General features: G+C 34.2%; 1 protein-coding gene across 2 annotated transcripts in view; it reads left to right on the top strand.

The window, feature by feature from the left end:
• Nucleotides 1-15,124, top strand: part of ZNF654 (zinc finger protein 654) — a 79,265-nt gene that overhangs the window by 50,025 nt on the left and 14,116 nt on the right. For both annotated transcript variants that reach the window (XM_045540446.1, XM_045540445.1), the window contains exons 4-6: nt 8,405-8,540; nt 13,134-13,336; nt 13,938-14,077. In XM_045540446.1, the coding sequence (XP_045396402.1) occupies nt 8,405-8,540; nt 13,134-13,336; nt 13,938-14,077 (479 nt within the window). The remainder of the gene's footprint in view (nt 1-8,404; nt 8,541-13,133; nt 13,337-13,937; nt 14,078-15,124) is intronic.

Raw genomic sequence — 15,124 nt, 5'->3', positions numbered from 1 at the left:
GCACTCATCACATAGATATACACCCATCCCCTCCCCCCACGCCCATCCCTGCCAGTCAGAACTTCAAGCGTGTCCATTTCCCAGACAGTGCATATCGCACTCATCAAGTAGGTTTTTTTAATTGAAAAATAAAAGCAACATGGGGTGGTGACTGAAATGCTAACCAAGCCAGTAAAAGTCTTACTACTAGAGCTCTGCAGATGCTTTAATGAGCCTACCGTGACCTTAGAGAAAACTCTTATCCTAATCCCTTGGAGTCAATGTAAAAGTCACCGAGATCTTTTTTGTTCAGACTAGGAGTAGACCTTAGTTAGTCTTTCTTTCCCTGAGACTCACCCTGTTTGTTTTTTATCTGCTGATTCCTTAGGTGGGTTGGCGAAGGGAATAGGAAGAGGTAAGGGATACCACCTCCCAGGCAGGAGGCACAAGGCTGTCCTACTCTAACAGCATCATAAGAGAAGAACAAAAAATAATCAAAGGTAAAAGAGCCGCCAGGCACAAGAGAGGAGTTTAAGTAAAAGTGTTAAGCCTACGCTGTTTCACTTGGGTCAAGTGTTGATCTCCCTTAAGAAGTTAGAGTATATGGTCTTCAAAAACCGCAAAACACCCAGATTTTATTATTTTTAGCTATGAAGTTTAGAATCATTGAGTTTTTACTAAAACCATCTCAAAACCTGGACCATGGCCCTTCCCTAGAGTACTTAGAATAAGTTTCTGTAAGATTTAATTTGGCAAAGTCCTAATCTTGGTATTTAAAACAAATCCCTGTAGTGCTGCTTAAAAGGCTTTTAAAGAATACAACCATATCAGCTTTAATATAAGCAAGGCATTTTGTGAGGAACAGTTTAAAAATTGTTACCATATTTTCTGCTCAGGTAGACGTTCTCTCCTGGGTCTGCTCAACTCCATTTTGACTGTGTATGATTTTCCCCCTCTAAGATTTTCCACCACTACCAAAGCTCTAATCCCCCTATATTCTATCTGTGGTTGGATGTCTCACTCTGTTAGATCCAGTGGGTGGAAACTGACTTCCATCCCTGTCTTCAACACTTACTTAATCCCTTAGTACTGATACAAATGTTTGCCAAAACAAATGAAGGATACATAAGCCCACAGATATTTCTATCTGATGTCTAGCCATTCCTTTCTTTTTTAAAATCCCTTTTAGAGAGGTATCATCCTTGCTGAACTTTAAAAAACAAAATATAATTAGGTATATTGTCTGAAACTTTTACCCCATAGTCCACTGGCTACTTCTGTGTACAGTGAGATGGGGGATGGATCACTGAGTGTATTTGTGGGATGAAAACATCAAATATTTACTTGTGGATTCTACTTGACAATGTTCAGAAAAAAGGGAAATTGAAATATCTTTAATTGTGAGAAAAGTATAAGGGAAAAGATTTCACTGTCTATGAAAGAAACAGATTTGACAAGTATTTAGCCCTAGGAGTGAAAAGGACTGGTGGTAAAATTAAAGTTTCATATTCTTAAATCAATTTGTGAAGACTGTTTTTCTTAAATAAATTTTGTGTTGAAATGAGTAAAGCTTTGATATTTTTCCATTAGCATTTACTATTTGAAATAGTTAAGTCCACTTAATAATTCTTATATATCACTACCTCAGAAATATTTTCACTTTCTGTGTTTTTAAAATAATCTCTTTAAAAAAGAAACATCTTACTTCGATTCAGTTGTTGAATTTGTATTATCACTTTGAAGAGGTACAAGAGCCAGAATTATTTCAAACATAAAATTGACAATAAATAGGCTGGGTACAGTGGCTCACACCTGTAATCTTAGCACTTTGGGAGGCTGAGGCAGGAGGATGGCTTAAACCCAGGGGTTCAAGGCTGCAGTGAGCTATGATCGCACCACTGTATTCCAGCCTGGGTGACAGAGTGAGACACCTGTCTCAAAAAAAACCAAAAACCAAACAAAAACTACAATAAATAAGCTTGAAAGAGTTAAGTTTAAGGGGCCAAGAGCAAGCCTCCAAAAGATGGGACTGTCAGTGTCAATAAGTTGCATATATCTGAGGAAAGGCTAGTATATCCTGACACATAGAACAACAATCATTTCAAAAAGGGATACTAAGCATTGTGCAATGATAATTAATCACACATAGTATCAACCATAAACAAAGATTTTATATTCTGAGCATCTTACTGTCTAGTTTTGTCAAGAAAAGGCATGTAAGTGCCTTCAAAATCAGTGACAGTATTAATACATTGAAACTATAATAGCTCTGAGAATATATCATTGAGGCATTCATTGTTCATTGAAAACAGATTTGTGGTGTGCCCTAATATATACTAACTAGAATTCTCAGCATATGAGTGCTTGAGGCAAGTTATATTTTCCCATACAAAATGTATCATAGAAAATTTAACCTTTGGCGGGATGCTGTGGGTTATGCCTGTAATCCTACCATTTTGGGAGGCCAAGGCAGGAGGATCCCTTGAGACTAGAAGTTCAAGACCATCCTGAGCTAGAGCAAGACCCTTTCTCTACAAAAAATGAAAAATTTAGCCAGGCATGGTGGCATGCAACTGTAGTCCCAGCTACTTGGGAGGCTGATGCAGGAGGACTACTTGAGACCAGGCGTCTGAAGTTGCAGTGAGCTATGATGACACCACCGCAACTCCAGCCTAGATGACAGAATAAGACTGTCTCTAAAAAAAAAAAAAAGGAAAAAAAAATTTAAGGTTTAAGGAAGATTTAAAGTCAAATCCCATTTATAAATAAATGATGAAACTAAGGACCAGAGAGATTCATTCATTCATCTATCAAAAAATATTTATTGGAGAATAAGTAACTTGCCCAGTTTTAGCATAGGCAGCACTGTGACCTGTTCTCTTGGTGGACTCCACTGCTCTTTCTGTTTAGATTGTATTTATTTCTTTGTATGGGGACCTGCACTCAAATAAATCTTGCGTATACCTTAATTCTGCTTCAGGGCCTGTATTATTACAGGTTAGAACTTCTCTATTAGCCATATTAATTCATTAATTATTTTAAAATGTTAATGATAGGGTGATACTTCCATTAGCATGGCAACCACCAACTAATTTTGGAATTTGATTATGCTCTCAGTTTATGGTTTTACTGTAGTTATGATTGGCTTCCCTTCAGCTAAAACTCTGCTAATTTAAGTAATATTTAAATTTGTTACTTAAAATTTTTTAAAATCTACAAAAATGTAATCAGATTCATTAAACAGGGAACCATTATTCATATTTAAATATTCAATTTTTCAAAATCCCAAAAGAAGTATCTTAAATAGATCACAAGTACATGATTCTAATTATTTTTAAATATCAAATATGGTAACTGGTAGGCATTTATACATTTTTACAATTTTGACACTAGGAGTCATCTTAGTAACTGTTTAATTCCATTCTTTATTTTACAGATATGAAAATTAGCCTCCAACAGAATTGAGGTATATAGAAGCAGAAGGAGGGCCTAAAATCTTACTCTCAATCCAGCATTCATGTGTTTACAATAATGTACATGGCAAAAGAACAAGTTTAAAGAAATGTTTTATTTATTCTGCTATCTTAAGAGCTTCATGGTCTAACATTTTAAAACCTTTTGAAAACTGCCTTACTGGTGAGGAATTAAGAATCTAGTGTGGTGATCTGAGTGATAGCAGATAAAGGCTTAGACTAGTAAAATGGTTACCTGTAGAAATGGCAAGGAAGAAGCAGATCAGCAGATATTAAAGAAAATGACATGATGTTATGATCAATAGAAGACAAAGATGAGTTTTATATTCAGCCCCAAACACAAATATAAAAACAAATAATACCTAAGACCATGATTCTCCAGACTTCCGATATCATACTATACAGTTTAAAAAAAAATGTTTGACCACATATCCCCATTATGTGTATATTTATGTACATGTACTAATCTTATGTACATTGTGAAATATAAAAATGCATTTAAAAAGGATAAAAGTAAAATGTAAATGTTTTTAATTCAATAGTAAAAACTCAGTGATAGCAGTGTGATTACATATGCTTTATTTTTGAAAAATTTTAGCACTTTGTGGTACAGTGATTCAGAATCTGATTTTAGGTTCAGTTTACTTTGATGCTTCTTTTAACTACTGTTATAGGTAAAAAGGATAACTTTGGTAGATTCAAATGGAAAAATTTTCTTTTGTAAATCATGATACTCAGTTTAAAATGCCTTTCACAAATTATACAAAGGGTTTTGCTGAAATTTGACTTAGTATTCTTTCTGAAGTCAATTAATGTTTTCTTGAATACTAACAATTTTTAACAAATGAATTAAAAATTCATTAAAATGCTCCAGTTGAAAGATTTTTCAACAGAAAATTCTAGTCTAAATTTTTTAATGGTATAAATACAAGCATTATATAGGTGACACACTGATTGCTGGTGAAAACAGTCATGTAATAATGCAGACATTTCCAAACATTTGTTTTAAATGATTTTCTCCATAAGAACTTTCTACTGAAAACAGTTTTTCATTGTTATAACTGCCCCCTTTATGTTATATGGGCAAACTCAGAATGTTTATTTTTTCAAAAACATCAGGAACTTATCACAGAAAAGAATGGCAAATTAGGATAACTGTCTTTTTGTAAAGGCAAAGTATATAATAACATCTTTTAAAATGTACACCTTTTTGAAGTTCTTTACCATGAGATAACTAAAGTGTAATAAATATGATTATTCTCATCTCATTTCAAAGTATTGTAAAGATTTTACTGTATTTTAAAGACTATGTGTTTACAAAATGTACCATATTGAAGATCATTTACATTTTTGTCTCAATTTGCTGCAGTAACTTGCATATCAATGAATTTGACATTGGTGTTCTATAACTTTGGAATCTGCATTTCATTCAAAATAAGACAGATGTTCCATTGTGTTTCCATTTATATAGATTTCCATAAAACCTTATTTCAATTAAAGAGTTATTTATTATTGAGACTGTATCTTCTCTGGTATACCTTTCCTTTTCTGGCTCTGTTTGAAAAAGCTTTTAACTACCTAAGAAGTAAGATGTCAACACTGATAGTAATGCAAGGCCTTTCTCTTGTACAATAAATACCAGAAAAATGGACTAGTACAAATTTTCAATATTGCAGGAGAAGGAACTTAAGTTTATTATGGATTGAGATAGTTAGCGGAGGCTTCTCAGGGAAAGTGGGACTGTGGAAAGATAGGATTTAGATAGCTTTATGGAAGTTGTAGGAGGAGAAAAAGGGTGACATGAGAAAAAGCATAGGTAAGAAAATACAAAGTGAATTTGGGAGATGTGGAAGGAACCAGGCTGGGAGAAAGGATTCATGATGTGCAACAGGTGAATGGATAGGTAGGTAAGTTCAGAGGTCCTTAAATGTGAAGTTAAGGCATGAAGACTTTCATCCTATGATAAGCTGCTGACGGGTTCAGAACAACTATATAGAATGGCCAGAACACTGATGAACAGCTTCATAGACACATGTTGTAGTGGCCATCTCTAAAATGGCAACCAGTTCAGGGAAGAGAAATCTTGGAATAAAACATTAAGCCCACTCCATAATGGATTTTGAAAGAAGAGTGAGGGAAAGAGTTGTATTTTTTCTCTATTTTTGGCAAAGACGCAAAGACGCAACATTGAATGGAAGTATCAGAGGAGACTGTGTTCAGCACAATGCAGTGTGGGTATCCATATTAGACAGATGACTTAATAAAGGAGTAAGTTAATATACAGGCCCAAATTAAGTAAATATTCTAAAGAAATATAATGTGCGTATATATACCTCAGGAGGGAATAAATTGTGAATTCTATAGTTATTTAAGTGCTTCCTTATTCACTTTGGAAGAGTTAAATTGGATATCATCCAAAAAAGCTATATATTATTAAATATTTAAGGAAAGAGGACCCAAAAAATACTTTCAAATTTATTTGTTTTCTTTCATCCTGTGTCTCTTTAAATAGACCAGATGAAATCTTTGATCTCTATTTCCAGTCCAGAGCTATCTTCCTGTAGGAGTGGTCTCCAAAATATGGTGTACTTGACCCAAAGTTGTCTGTAGTTGGGAGTAGTTAGATATGCAGATTTCCAGGGCTTTCCCCTAGAAATTCTAATTCCATAGGTCTAAGTTGGGACCCAGGGATCTGTTTTTTTTTTTTTTTTTTTAAATAAGGTTCCAAGTGTTTCTTATTTTCAGCCAAGTTTAGTAAACTGGCAATATAGCTTGACTTGGGTATAAGTCCAGTTCTAAGTCATGTAGCACTAATGACTGTATGATTGGTGCCTCACCTACCTTTAGACAGCTAGAAAGATGGATTGTTCAAGGGCTCAGCAGCAGAGCTAAGCTCACTAGTGACTCAGGAGCTAGCATACAGCTCACCTCATTTCTTGTCCTTTGGACCAAAAGCTACCTTACAGTAGTTGAACTTTATGGCCAATAATCTGTACGTCTAGAGCAATTTGACAGTTTTTTTTACCTTGTTTACCTTGGGAGGTTTGAAATTGACAATTGTTTTTAACCATGATGCTGTTGTCACAGATACGTTCCATGTATGTTAAAAAAAATCATGGCTTATCAATAACTTTATACTTTATTTTTTATGAATGTTCTAATGTGCTGACATATGGAAATGCAGAAATTTGTTTTACACTAAAGCAATTAGATGTCTTAAAATATTAATTCAAACTATTAAAAAATACTAGAAGAAATAATAGCAAATATTTTTTGAGTGCTTACTATGTGCCAGGCACTGTCTCAAGCACTTTTTAGTACTGTATATTATTATTTAATCCTCACAACAATCCTATGAAGTAGGTGTTTTAGTATTCATTTTGCAGAGGAATTGACTGATGGAGAACAGAGAGGTTAAGTAACTTGCCCACAGTTTGTAGGACTTTTGTTTGTTTACTTGCTTGTTTTAATTTGGAACCATCTTTAAATAACTTTTACAAAATACTTATTTTCATGATGCTTGGTTTTAATGAACCTTTGACTTATTTGACTGAATGATTCTTTATCTTGAAACTTGGATTTCTTCTACCTTGTTCTCTTATAAAACAGATAAAATCTCCTCTTTTGTGTATTTTAACCAGGAATGCCAAGTGGCATATAGAAATCACTTTTTAGTCTAAGATGGAATGTTCATACGATGGAAGAATGTGACAATGTAATAAAAGCAAGGTGTTTATAGCCACTTTGAATATGTAACCTTGATTCACCTAAGTAAAATTCATAAAGATATATATTTTTTTTATCCTGGAGCTTTGCTTTATAACTGCTACTAAGTTTTTAATATCTGAGAGATTTTGTGAGCACAGAATAAAATTCTGGCAGTTGTTTGTGTTTTAATTGATGTACAATATTCAAATTTTTAACATTCCCAGTTACAATATCTAGTTTTTTCTTAAGGCTTGAAACTCAATCTATGCTTTTTTAAAAACAATACTTTCACTAGGCTTTCAGTTAATCTTTTTAAATTGTCAAATTAAATTCCCTGATATATTTTTAAAAACAACACCTAACAAAGTATATAATGAATCAAAAAGTATAATCAACTAAACAAAACTTGTAAATTTAAATCTAATAAATCAGATTTATGAACTCAGTCAACCAAGTTCTCCTAAATGTTATATATTTTTTACAAACAACTTCTGTTAGAAATTTCATATTATAATGACAAGTCTAATACAGCAGATTCTCTGCAAACATTTCAAATATCTTTTAAAAAAACCCAGAAAATACACAAATTAACAGTTACTGCCAAAATTATCAATACATCTTTATCATAAACTACAGCAAAGTATTTCTATTATAGGTTAGATTTATTTCTTTAGCCTGTCATTTCTTCATTCTAAAACTATAAATCTAATTATCTATAATGAAGGGGACTAGAATTTCCATTTTCCAGCTTTGTGCCACAACCTAGATTACGTATTTGGGATCAGGGCAGAAGAACTTTGTCTACCTGCCAACCAGAGTCTGCATTATTGAGCAGTCACCCCTGCCAACCTCCCTTTCTATTGTCAGGCTTTTGCCTGCCATTGTTAATAGGAGCTTGAGTCTTTACGTAAATTTAACTAAACATTTATGTTTCAGTTTTTTGCAACCTGGTTCTTTTCCTAGAAATGATGCATCCCATAAGTTTTTCCCTTAGGTTACACTTCATCCCTGTTTTAATGGGATTTTCTCAATCCAAATATGTACATACTGTGTAACCTTTGGCATTAAAGCCTATTTGTGTGAATGGGGTTTTGACACCCGACTTAGGTTACAAGTGTAACCGTTTCTCTTTTATAATTTAATAGTTGCCTAATTGACCATCAGTCATTTTACTGACAATGATGATCAAGTTTAGTTTTTAACCCCTTTAAATTCACAAAGCCAAAATGATTTTTCTCTCCTAGGAATGCCAGAATCACCTCCGCAGATATGGAAATGTGAATCTGGAACTGGTGACTCGAATCATTAGAGATGGTGGCCCATGGGAAGATCCAGTGTTGCAAGCTGTTCTTAAAGCCCAGCCAGCATCTCAGGAGATAGGTACTTCAGGAAATTCAAAATCAAAACCAACATTTGTGAGAAGCAAACACAATTTTGTTTCCTAACTAGAGCAGTAGTAGTGATTTATCTTTATTTTATAATACTGAATAATGGAGTGATGTATTTTCAAATGAACAGTGTTTGTTATTCTAACATGGCCCCAAGTGATTTTTGACACCAGACTAGGTATGTTTATTAGGTCATTAAATATGAAATGTCCAATTTTGAATCAAAAGTTTACTTTATTATATCTCAGACAAGAAGCAGTACAATTAATCAGAGTTTGTGCCTAAACTATCAACACACTTTTGCCATCTTAATGGTAGCTTGCCTATGCCAACAGCAAAGAAGCCTTGAGAGCTAGTGGCAATGAAATGGTGAAAGGTGTTTTCCACAGCATGTTGAGAATTAAATATTTGTCCTTGTAAGAAGTGGTCCAAAGCCTGGAAGAAGTGGTAATCAGTTGGTGCAGGGCCTGGTGAATATGGTAGATGACAGAGTTACCAAGTTCAGCTGCTGTAGTTTGAGCAGCATTGTTTGTGCAACATGTGGTCTTACAAGAGGACTGGCCTGTCTCTGTTGACCAATCTCGGCTGATTAATCACAAGCATCCTCATCATCTTGTCCAATTGGTTGCAGTAGACATCCACTGTAATCTACTGACCAGGTTTCATGAAGCTGAAGTGGATAATATCAACGCTGGACCACCAAACACACCATTAGCTTTTTTTGATGAATATTTGATTTTGGACTGTATTTTGGCACTTCATCTTTGTCCAACCATTGTGCCAAATGCTTGCAATTGTCAAAAAGAATCCATTTTTAATTACACATAATAATACAGTATAGAAATGGTTTGCCTTTATGTTGTGACAACAAAAAAAGGCAAGCCTCAAGATGATTTCTCTTCTGATGCTCATTTAATTCATGTGATACTCATCTATCCAGCTTCTTCAGCTTGCCCATTTGTTTCAAATGGTCCAATATCATTGGAATAGAAATGTCCAACCTTGCTGCTAATTCATGTGTAGGTTGAGATGAATTCACTTCCCCTCCAGCTCTCAGCTCATCCTTATCCACCTTGGTCTCAAGTCACCCACATGGCTCATTTTCAAGATTAAAGTCACCAGAACAGAATTTGTCGAACCATAGTTGTAGTGTGTGTTCATTAGCCACATCCTTACCAAACACTTTATTGATATTTCCAGGTGTCTGCGCTGCATTAGTTCCACAATGGAACTCCTATTCAAAAATAATATGAATTTTTTACTTATTCATGGTTTCACAAAAATTGCTCTAAAAAAACAATTTTGAAAGATAATCACAAGCCACACCATGCGTTTGAAAGATTGAGGATGTACCTTCACAGTAAAAACAAAACAAAACAAAACAAAAACCCCAAAAGTATCAAAGTGAAACGTCAGAGATATGAACTGTTAAACTTAGTACTTAAGGAAATTGGACATTCCATACTTAATAACCTGACATTTCTAGTAAAGTAACTTCAGAGTCTTAACACATTTACTACATGTTACTTATTTACAGGGAGTTTTTGTCACTTGAGTTATATTTTTTAAATCTTGTTAAATAGGAACACCCTTTTTTATAAAACACACAAACTTTGCTTTTGGTGAAAACACATGGAATTTCCCTTACACAGGAAACTCCATGAGGGCTGGAACTCTGAATTTTGTCACCACTGCTGCATATCCTATAGCTAGCCCCAGTGCCTGGTACAGAGTAGGTGGTTACTATAAATATTTATTGATTGAACGACCACATGATGAATGCGTGAGTGAATGAGTGACTAACTGAATGAATAAATTTCAATTTCAAGTACACTAGAGCAGTATTTCCCAAACTTCATCCACTATGAGAAGTTAAGTTTTGTCTCATTCCCTTAGTACCAACATACGTACTTTGCACCACCTCCTATCAAACCTGTATCCACACTGGTCCCTTGTGGGCCAAAATCTCTTTTTGAGGCAGGAGGCTCTATCAACTGCTTCTAGTTAATTCTTTTTAAAAAGGTCTCATATTTTTGAGCCCCAGGATATTTTGGATCATCAAAACATAGAATATAAGCTCAGCAGTAGTGAATAAACACAAAAGTCTGGAAAACATTTGAAAATGTGGAGAAAGCCTAAGGACTGCATTTATAAGACAGCCAAAGGGAAAAGACAAGACCTCTCAACCCTGGAACCAATTAGGCCTTGGTTTGGTGAAGAAGACACTTCACACCACAGACTGTGTTGAGCAGATTGGGATATTTCCTATTAGTCCTGGGGGTAATGGGTTGAGTTGGGTTGTGAGTGCAGTTGAGTGGAGTAGGAGCTATGATTCTCAGGCTTAGAAGCAAACCAATACTAGATACAAGTGTGGAGGACTATAATAGAAATGTGAGCAAAGGTGAAGACAGAGTTAGCTAGGAGAAGCAGTGCAAGGTTGTGGGATGGAATAGGAGATGGGAATTGACTAGGAGGATAGGTCTAAGGTATATGGAATAGTGATATGAGGAATCTAAGGGATAGAAAGGAGACTGGTGCTTGGATGTGTAGATCTTGGAAAGGGATAAAAAAAACTGAAGAGGGGCTGGGTGTGGTGGCTCATGCCTATAATCATAGCACTTTGGGAGGCTGAGGTGGGAAGATCACCCGAAGCTAGGAATTAAAGACCAGCCTGTACAACAAAGTGAGACCCTGTCTCTACAAAAAATTAAAAAAAAAAAAATAGCCAGGTATGTTGGTGAGCACCTGTAGTCCTAGCTACTTGGGAGGCTGAGGAAGGAGGATTGCTTGAGCCCAGGAGTTTGAGGCTGTAGTGAGCTATGATTATGCCACTGCACTCCAGCCTGCATGACAGAGCAAGACTCTAAAAAAACAAAAACAAAAACAAAAACCAAGCTGAAGTGGGAGACAGTTGGAGCTGAGGAGGAAAGTTGGAGTTGGATTATTGAGGAAAAGTATGAAGAGTCAAATATAGGAAAGGCAAGGGTGAACAGACTAGAGGAGACTGGTAAATATGGCCAGAGAGGGCAGGAACTAGATAAAGACAGAGCTTCAAAAGGAGTGCGGACAGGGGAGAAGAAAGTTTGAGCTTTTAGGGGAGCTTTTACGCTTTCCACAGAACATACCTGCTGTTGATTGGTCTGAGGGTTGATGGCATTTTAGGCTGGGAGTTACATTAGAATAATAAATACTCCTTTTGTACCTCTGCTAGCATAGCTCACTTTGGGAAAAGCTGCTCTAGAACCACATTAATATGATAACTCTTCTCTGGTTGGTGATCATTAGGGTAAAGACCAGACTGAAGTTTATCTTTGTATTAACCACACAAATCAGTGTTTACTTATCATATACTATAAACAGAATAGCAAGGCAAATGTTTAAGCCAAAATAAAACATTATTCATAATCACTTTAGAAGCTACTGATTAAACATGTAAGTAATTAAAACACTTTTGGATTCAAAATCATAAAATAAGGGTTCAAGTTCCTGCTCTGCCACTTAATTCTTTGTCCTTGGGCAAGTCATTTGACCTCTCTGATATTCGTTTTTGTGATCTATAAAGCAAGTGTAATACCTTTCATAAGATTGTTGTTAGGTCTGAATAAATTTATGTAGCTAAAGGTGTTTATATATTTTAAAATTGTGTAAAAGTATTAATTAGTAAATCCTTAGTGATATATGGACATATATTAATAAGTAGTCCTATTTGGCATTACTTTTGGATTAATTTTATTTTTAAGAGTAATAAAATATATTTCTCTTATGATTCAATTTTTTCATTAATTCAGATTACATTTCTCTTTAATTAATGTGGTTTTAATATGACAAATTAGGAATTAGGATTCAGTCTTTTTTTTTTTTGTTTTTTTGTTTTTTGAAACAGAGTCTTGTTCTGTCACTCCAGGTAGAATGCAGTGGTAAATAGAGTGTAGTGGCATCATCACAGCTCACTGCAACCTCAAACTCCTGGGCTCAAGCAATCCTCCTGCCTCAGCCTCCCAAGTAGCTGGGACTACAGGCACATGCCACCATGGCCAGATAATTTCTTTCTATTTTTAGTAGAGATGTGATCTGGCTCTTGCTCAGGCTGGTCTCAAACTCTTGACTTCAAGCGATCCTCTCACCTCAGCCTCCCAGAGTGCTAGGATCACAGGCGTGAGCCACCTCACCAGGCCAGGATTCAGCCTTTTAATCTTAATGAAAATATAGGGCAGTAAGATGACGTGGTATGTAATCTTAGACTAAAAAGACATCATAGACTCATGTTACTTGGAACATATTTTAACATTAATGAACTAAAGAAGAAAATTTCTTTTTTTTATTTTGTTTTCATTTTTGTTAATTACTGAGACAAAAATCAACAAATATTTATTTCTTGAGCACTGTTTTAGTGTCACTGCTGTTTTCATTTTTCCAATCAAATAACTGAATATTCTTTTTACAAATAAATTACTAAGGAAAATGTTATTTAATTAAATAATTAGTTAATCTAATTAGATACCATATTTTAGTGGTAAAGTTTCAAGCAACAAAATTTGAGAAAATCTTTTATTGAAAGTAAGAGTCTGTTTTCTTTTTAATACAGTGAACAAATATTTGAGTTCTGAAAATCCACTGTTCTTTGAACTACGTGCCAGATACCTAATCGCTTGTGAACGCATACCCGAAGCAATGGCTCTTATTAAATCTTGTATAAATCACCCAGAAATCAGTAAAGACTTGTACTTCCATCAAGCATTCTTCACATGTCTGTTTATGTCACCTGTAGAAGATCAGCTATTCCAGGAGGTATTGTTTGGAACTATTTTTGCCTATTACCATTTTAACCCTACCAAAAAAAAGAGTAGCCCAATGTTGTTGTTAGATTCTTTTTACAGTAATACCAAAGATTTAAGGATTACATTATCTAGATGTGTTCTCTTTTGGCACCATACTTTAAGGTCACATTGAGTTAGTCAGAATATGATGTTAACAATGATGAAATTAATAAAATTACTCATTAATAAGCATTATTCATGTTGAGCTTTTATTGTGACAGAGAGGTCAAATAAAAACTGAGAAAATGTTTTGATTTTGCCTTTTAAATAGAGTACTAAGAAGTTAAATGTGGATATTTATTTTGTTTTTAAGATGAAAGAATTAATCTTTTTCTAATATGGACCCTATTTACCTACAGGTCATGGAGAGTAATGAAATTAAAAGTAGTCAGTGTAAAATGTAGTTGCTATACAGTGAAACTATGAAACCATGAAAATATTTCTGTACAATCATTTTTGTAGAAGAAAACTAGAAATCTAAGTAATTTCTTCTGAATGTTTAAACATTTATTGCAAGTAGCTTTTTTAGATATTTTTAATGATATGAACTGATTTTTCTTTTTCTCTGACAGCATTTATTGAAAACTGATTGTAAGAGTGGAATTGATATCATCTGTAATACTGAGAAAGAAGGAAAGACTATGTTAGCTTTGCAACTCTGTGAATCTTTTCTTATTCCACAGCTCCAGAATGGGGACATGTACTGTATCTGGTAAGTGTTCCTAATACAGAAATTAAAATGGTAAGATGAGCAACAAAAGGAGAATTGGCTAGCAGAGTTTGGAATTCTTTTTTAATTGTGTGACAATAGTAAGCGATTTTTTAACAAATTTATTGTACAAGGAACAATAGTAGATTCTAAGAACTAGAGATTTTAAAAAGAAAATTATCATGTACTATTAATTGATAGTGTAGATATTTAAGGTATGTATTACAATGAAACAATTATGTTTGAAATTAAATTTGAAGTTTGAGTTTTTAAAAACATTTTTAAGACTATTGAAAGCTTGTTAGTAGGATATATGAAGCCAACATTTTTACCTAGCAATCATATAATTTAAAATATGGTACTAAAAACACTCTTCAAGTGCTACTAAGAACTTCTGCTGCTTCTCCTCCAGTATACAAATATATACACAAACATACACAAAAAACACCCTACTACTTTACCATTTCATTAATTAAAGTAGTTTATATTGCTGAACATAATAATCTGAAATGATCTTAAGCTATAAACATTTTTTTAATCAATGCTTTCAAATTTTAAATTCTTAAATACAGTAATAGCTTGAAGGCATATAGCTCCAAATCATACTTTAATATTCTTTTTATAGATTGAAATCTCCAGAGTCAGAGATAGAGTGAAACAGCTAATTAGTAGCAGAGCTGGGTCTAGAAACAAGTAAATTCTTTTAGGGGAATACAGTATACTTTTAGTTAGATTATGCTAATTTTTATTCAAAATTATATACCATGTAAATTTGAATTCCAAATAGAGAAAGGGATTAGGAAGCAGTAGTCAAACAGTTTTTAGTACAGTCATCCATCGCTTAAGGACAGGGATATGTTCTGACAAATGTGGTGTTAGGCGATTTTGTCATTGTACAAACATCACAGACTGTACTTACACAAACCTAGATGGTATTTATAGCCTACCACACACTTAGGTTATATGATATAGCCTACTGCTCCTAGGCTCCAAACCTGTACAGGATATTACTATACTGAATATTGTAGGCAATTGTAACACAATGGTAAG

The sequence above is a fragment of the Lemur catta genome, chromosome 1 (genome assembly GCF_020740605.2).
Source record: "Lemur catta isolate mLemCat1 chromosome 1, mLemCat1.pri, whole genome shotgun sequence".
NCBI lineage: Eukaryota > Metazoa > Chordata > Mammalia > Primates > Lemuridae > Lemur > Lemur catta.
The sequence above is the reverse complement of the archived record's forward strand: the minus strand, read 5'-3'. Positions and strand labels throughout refer to the sequence as shown.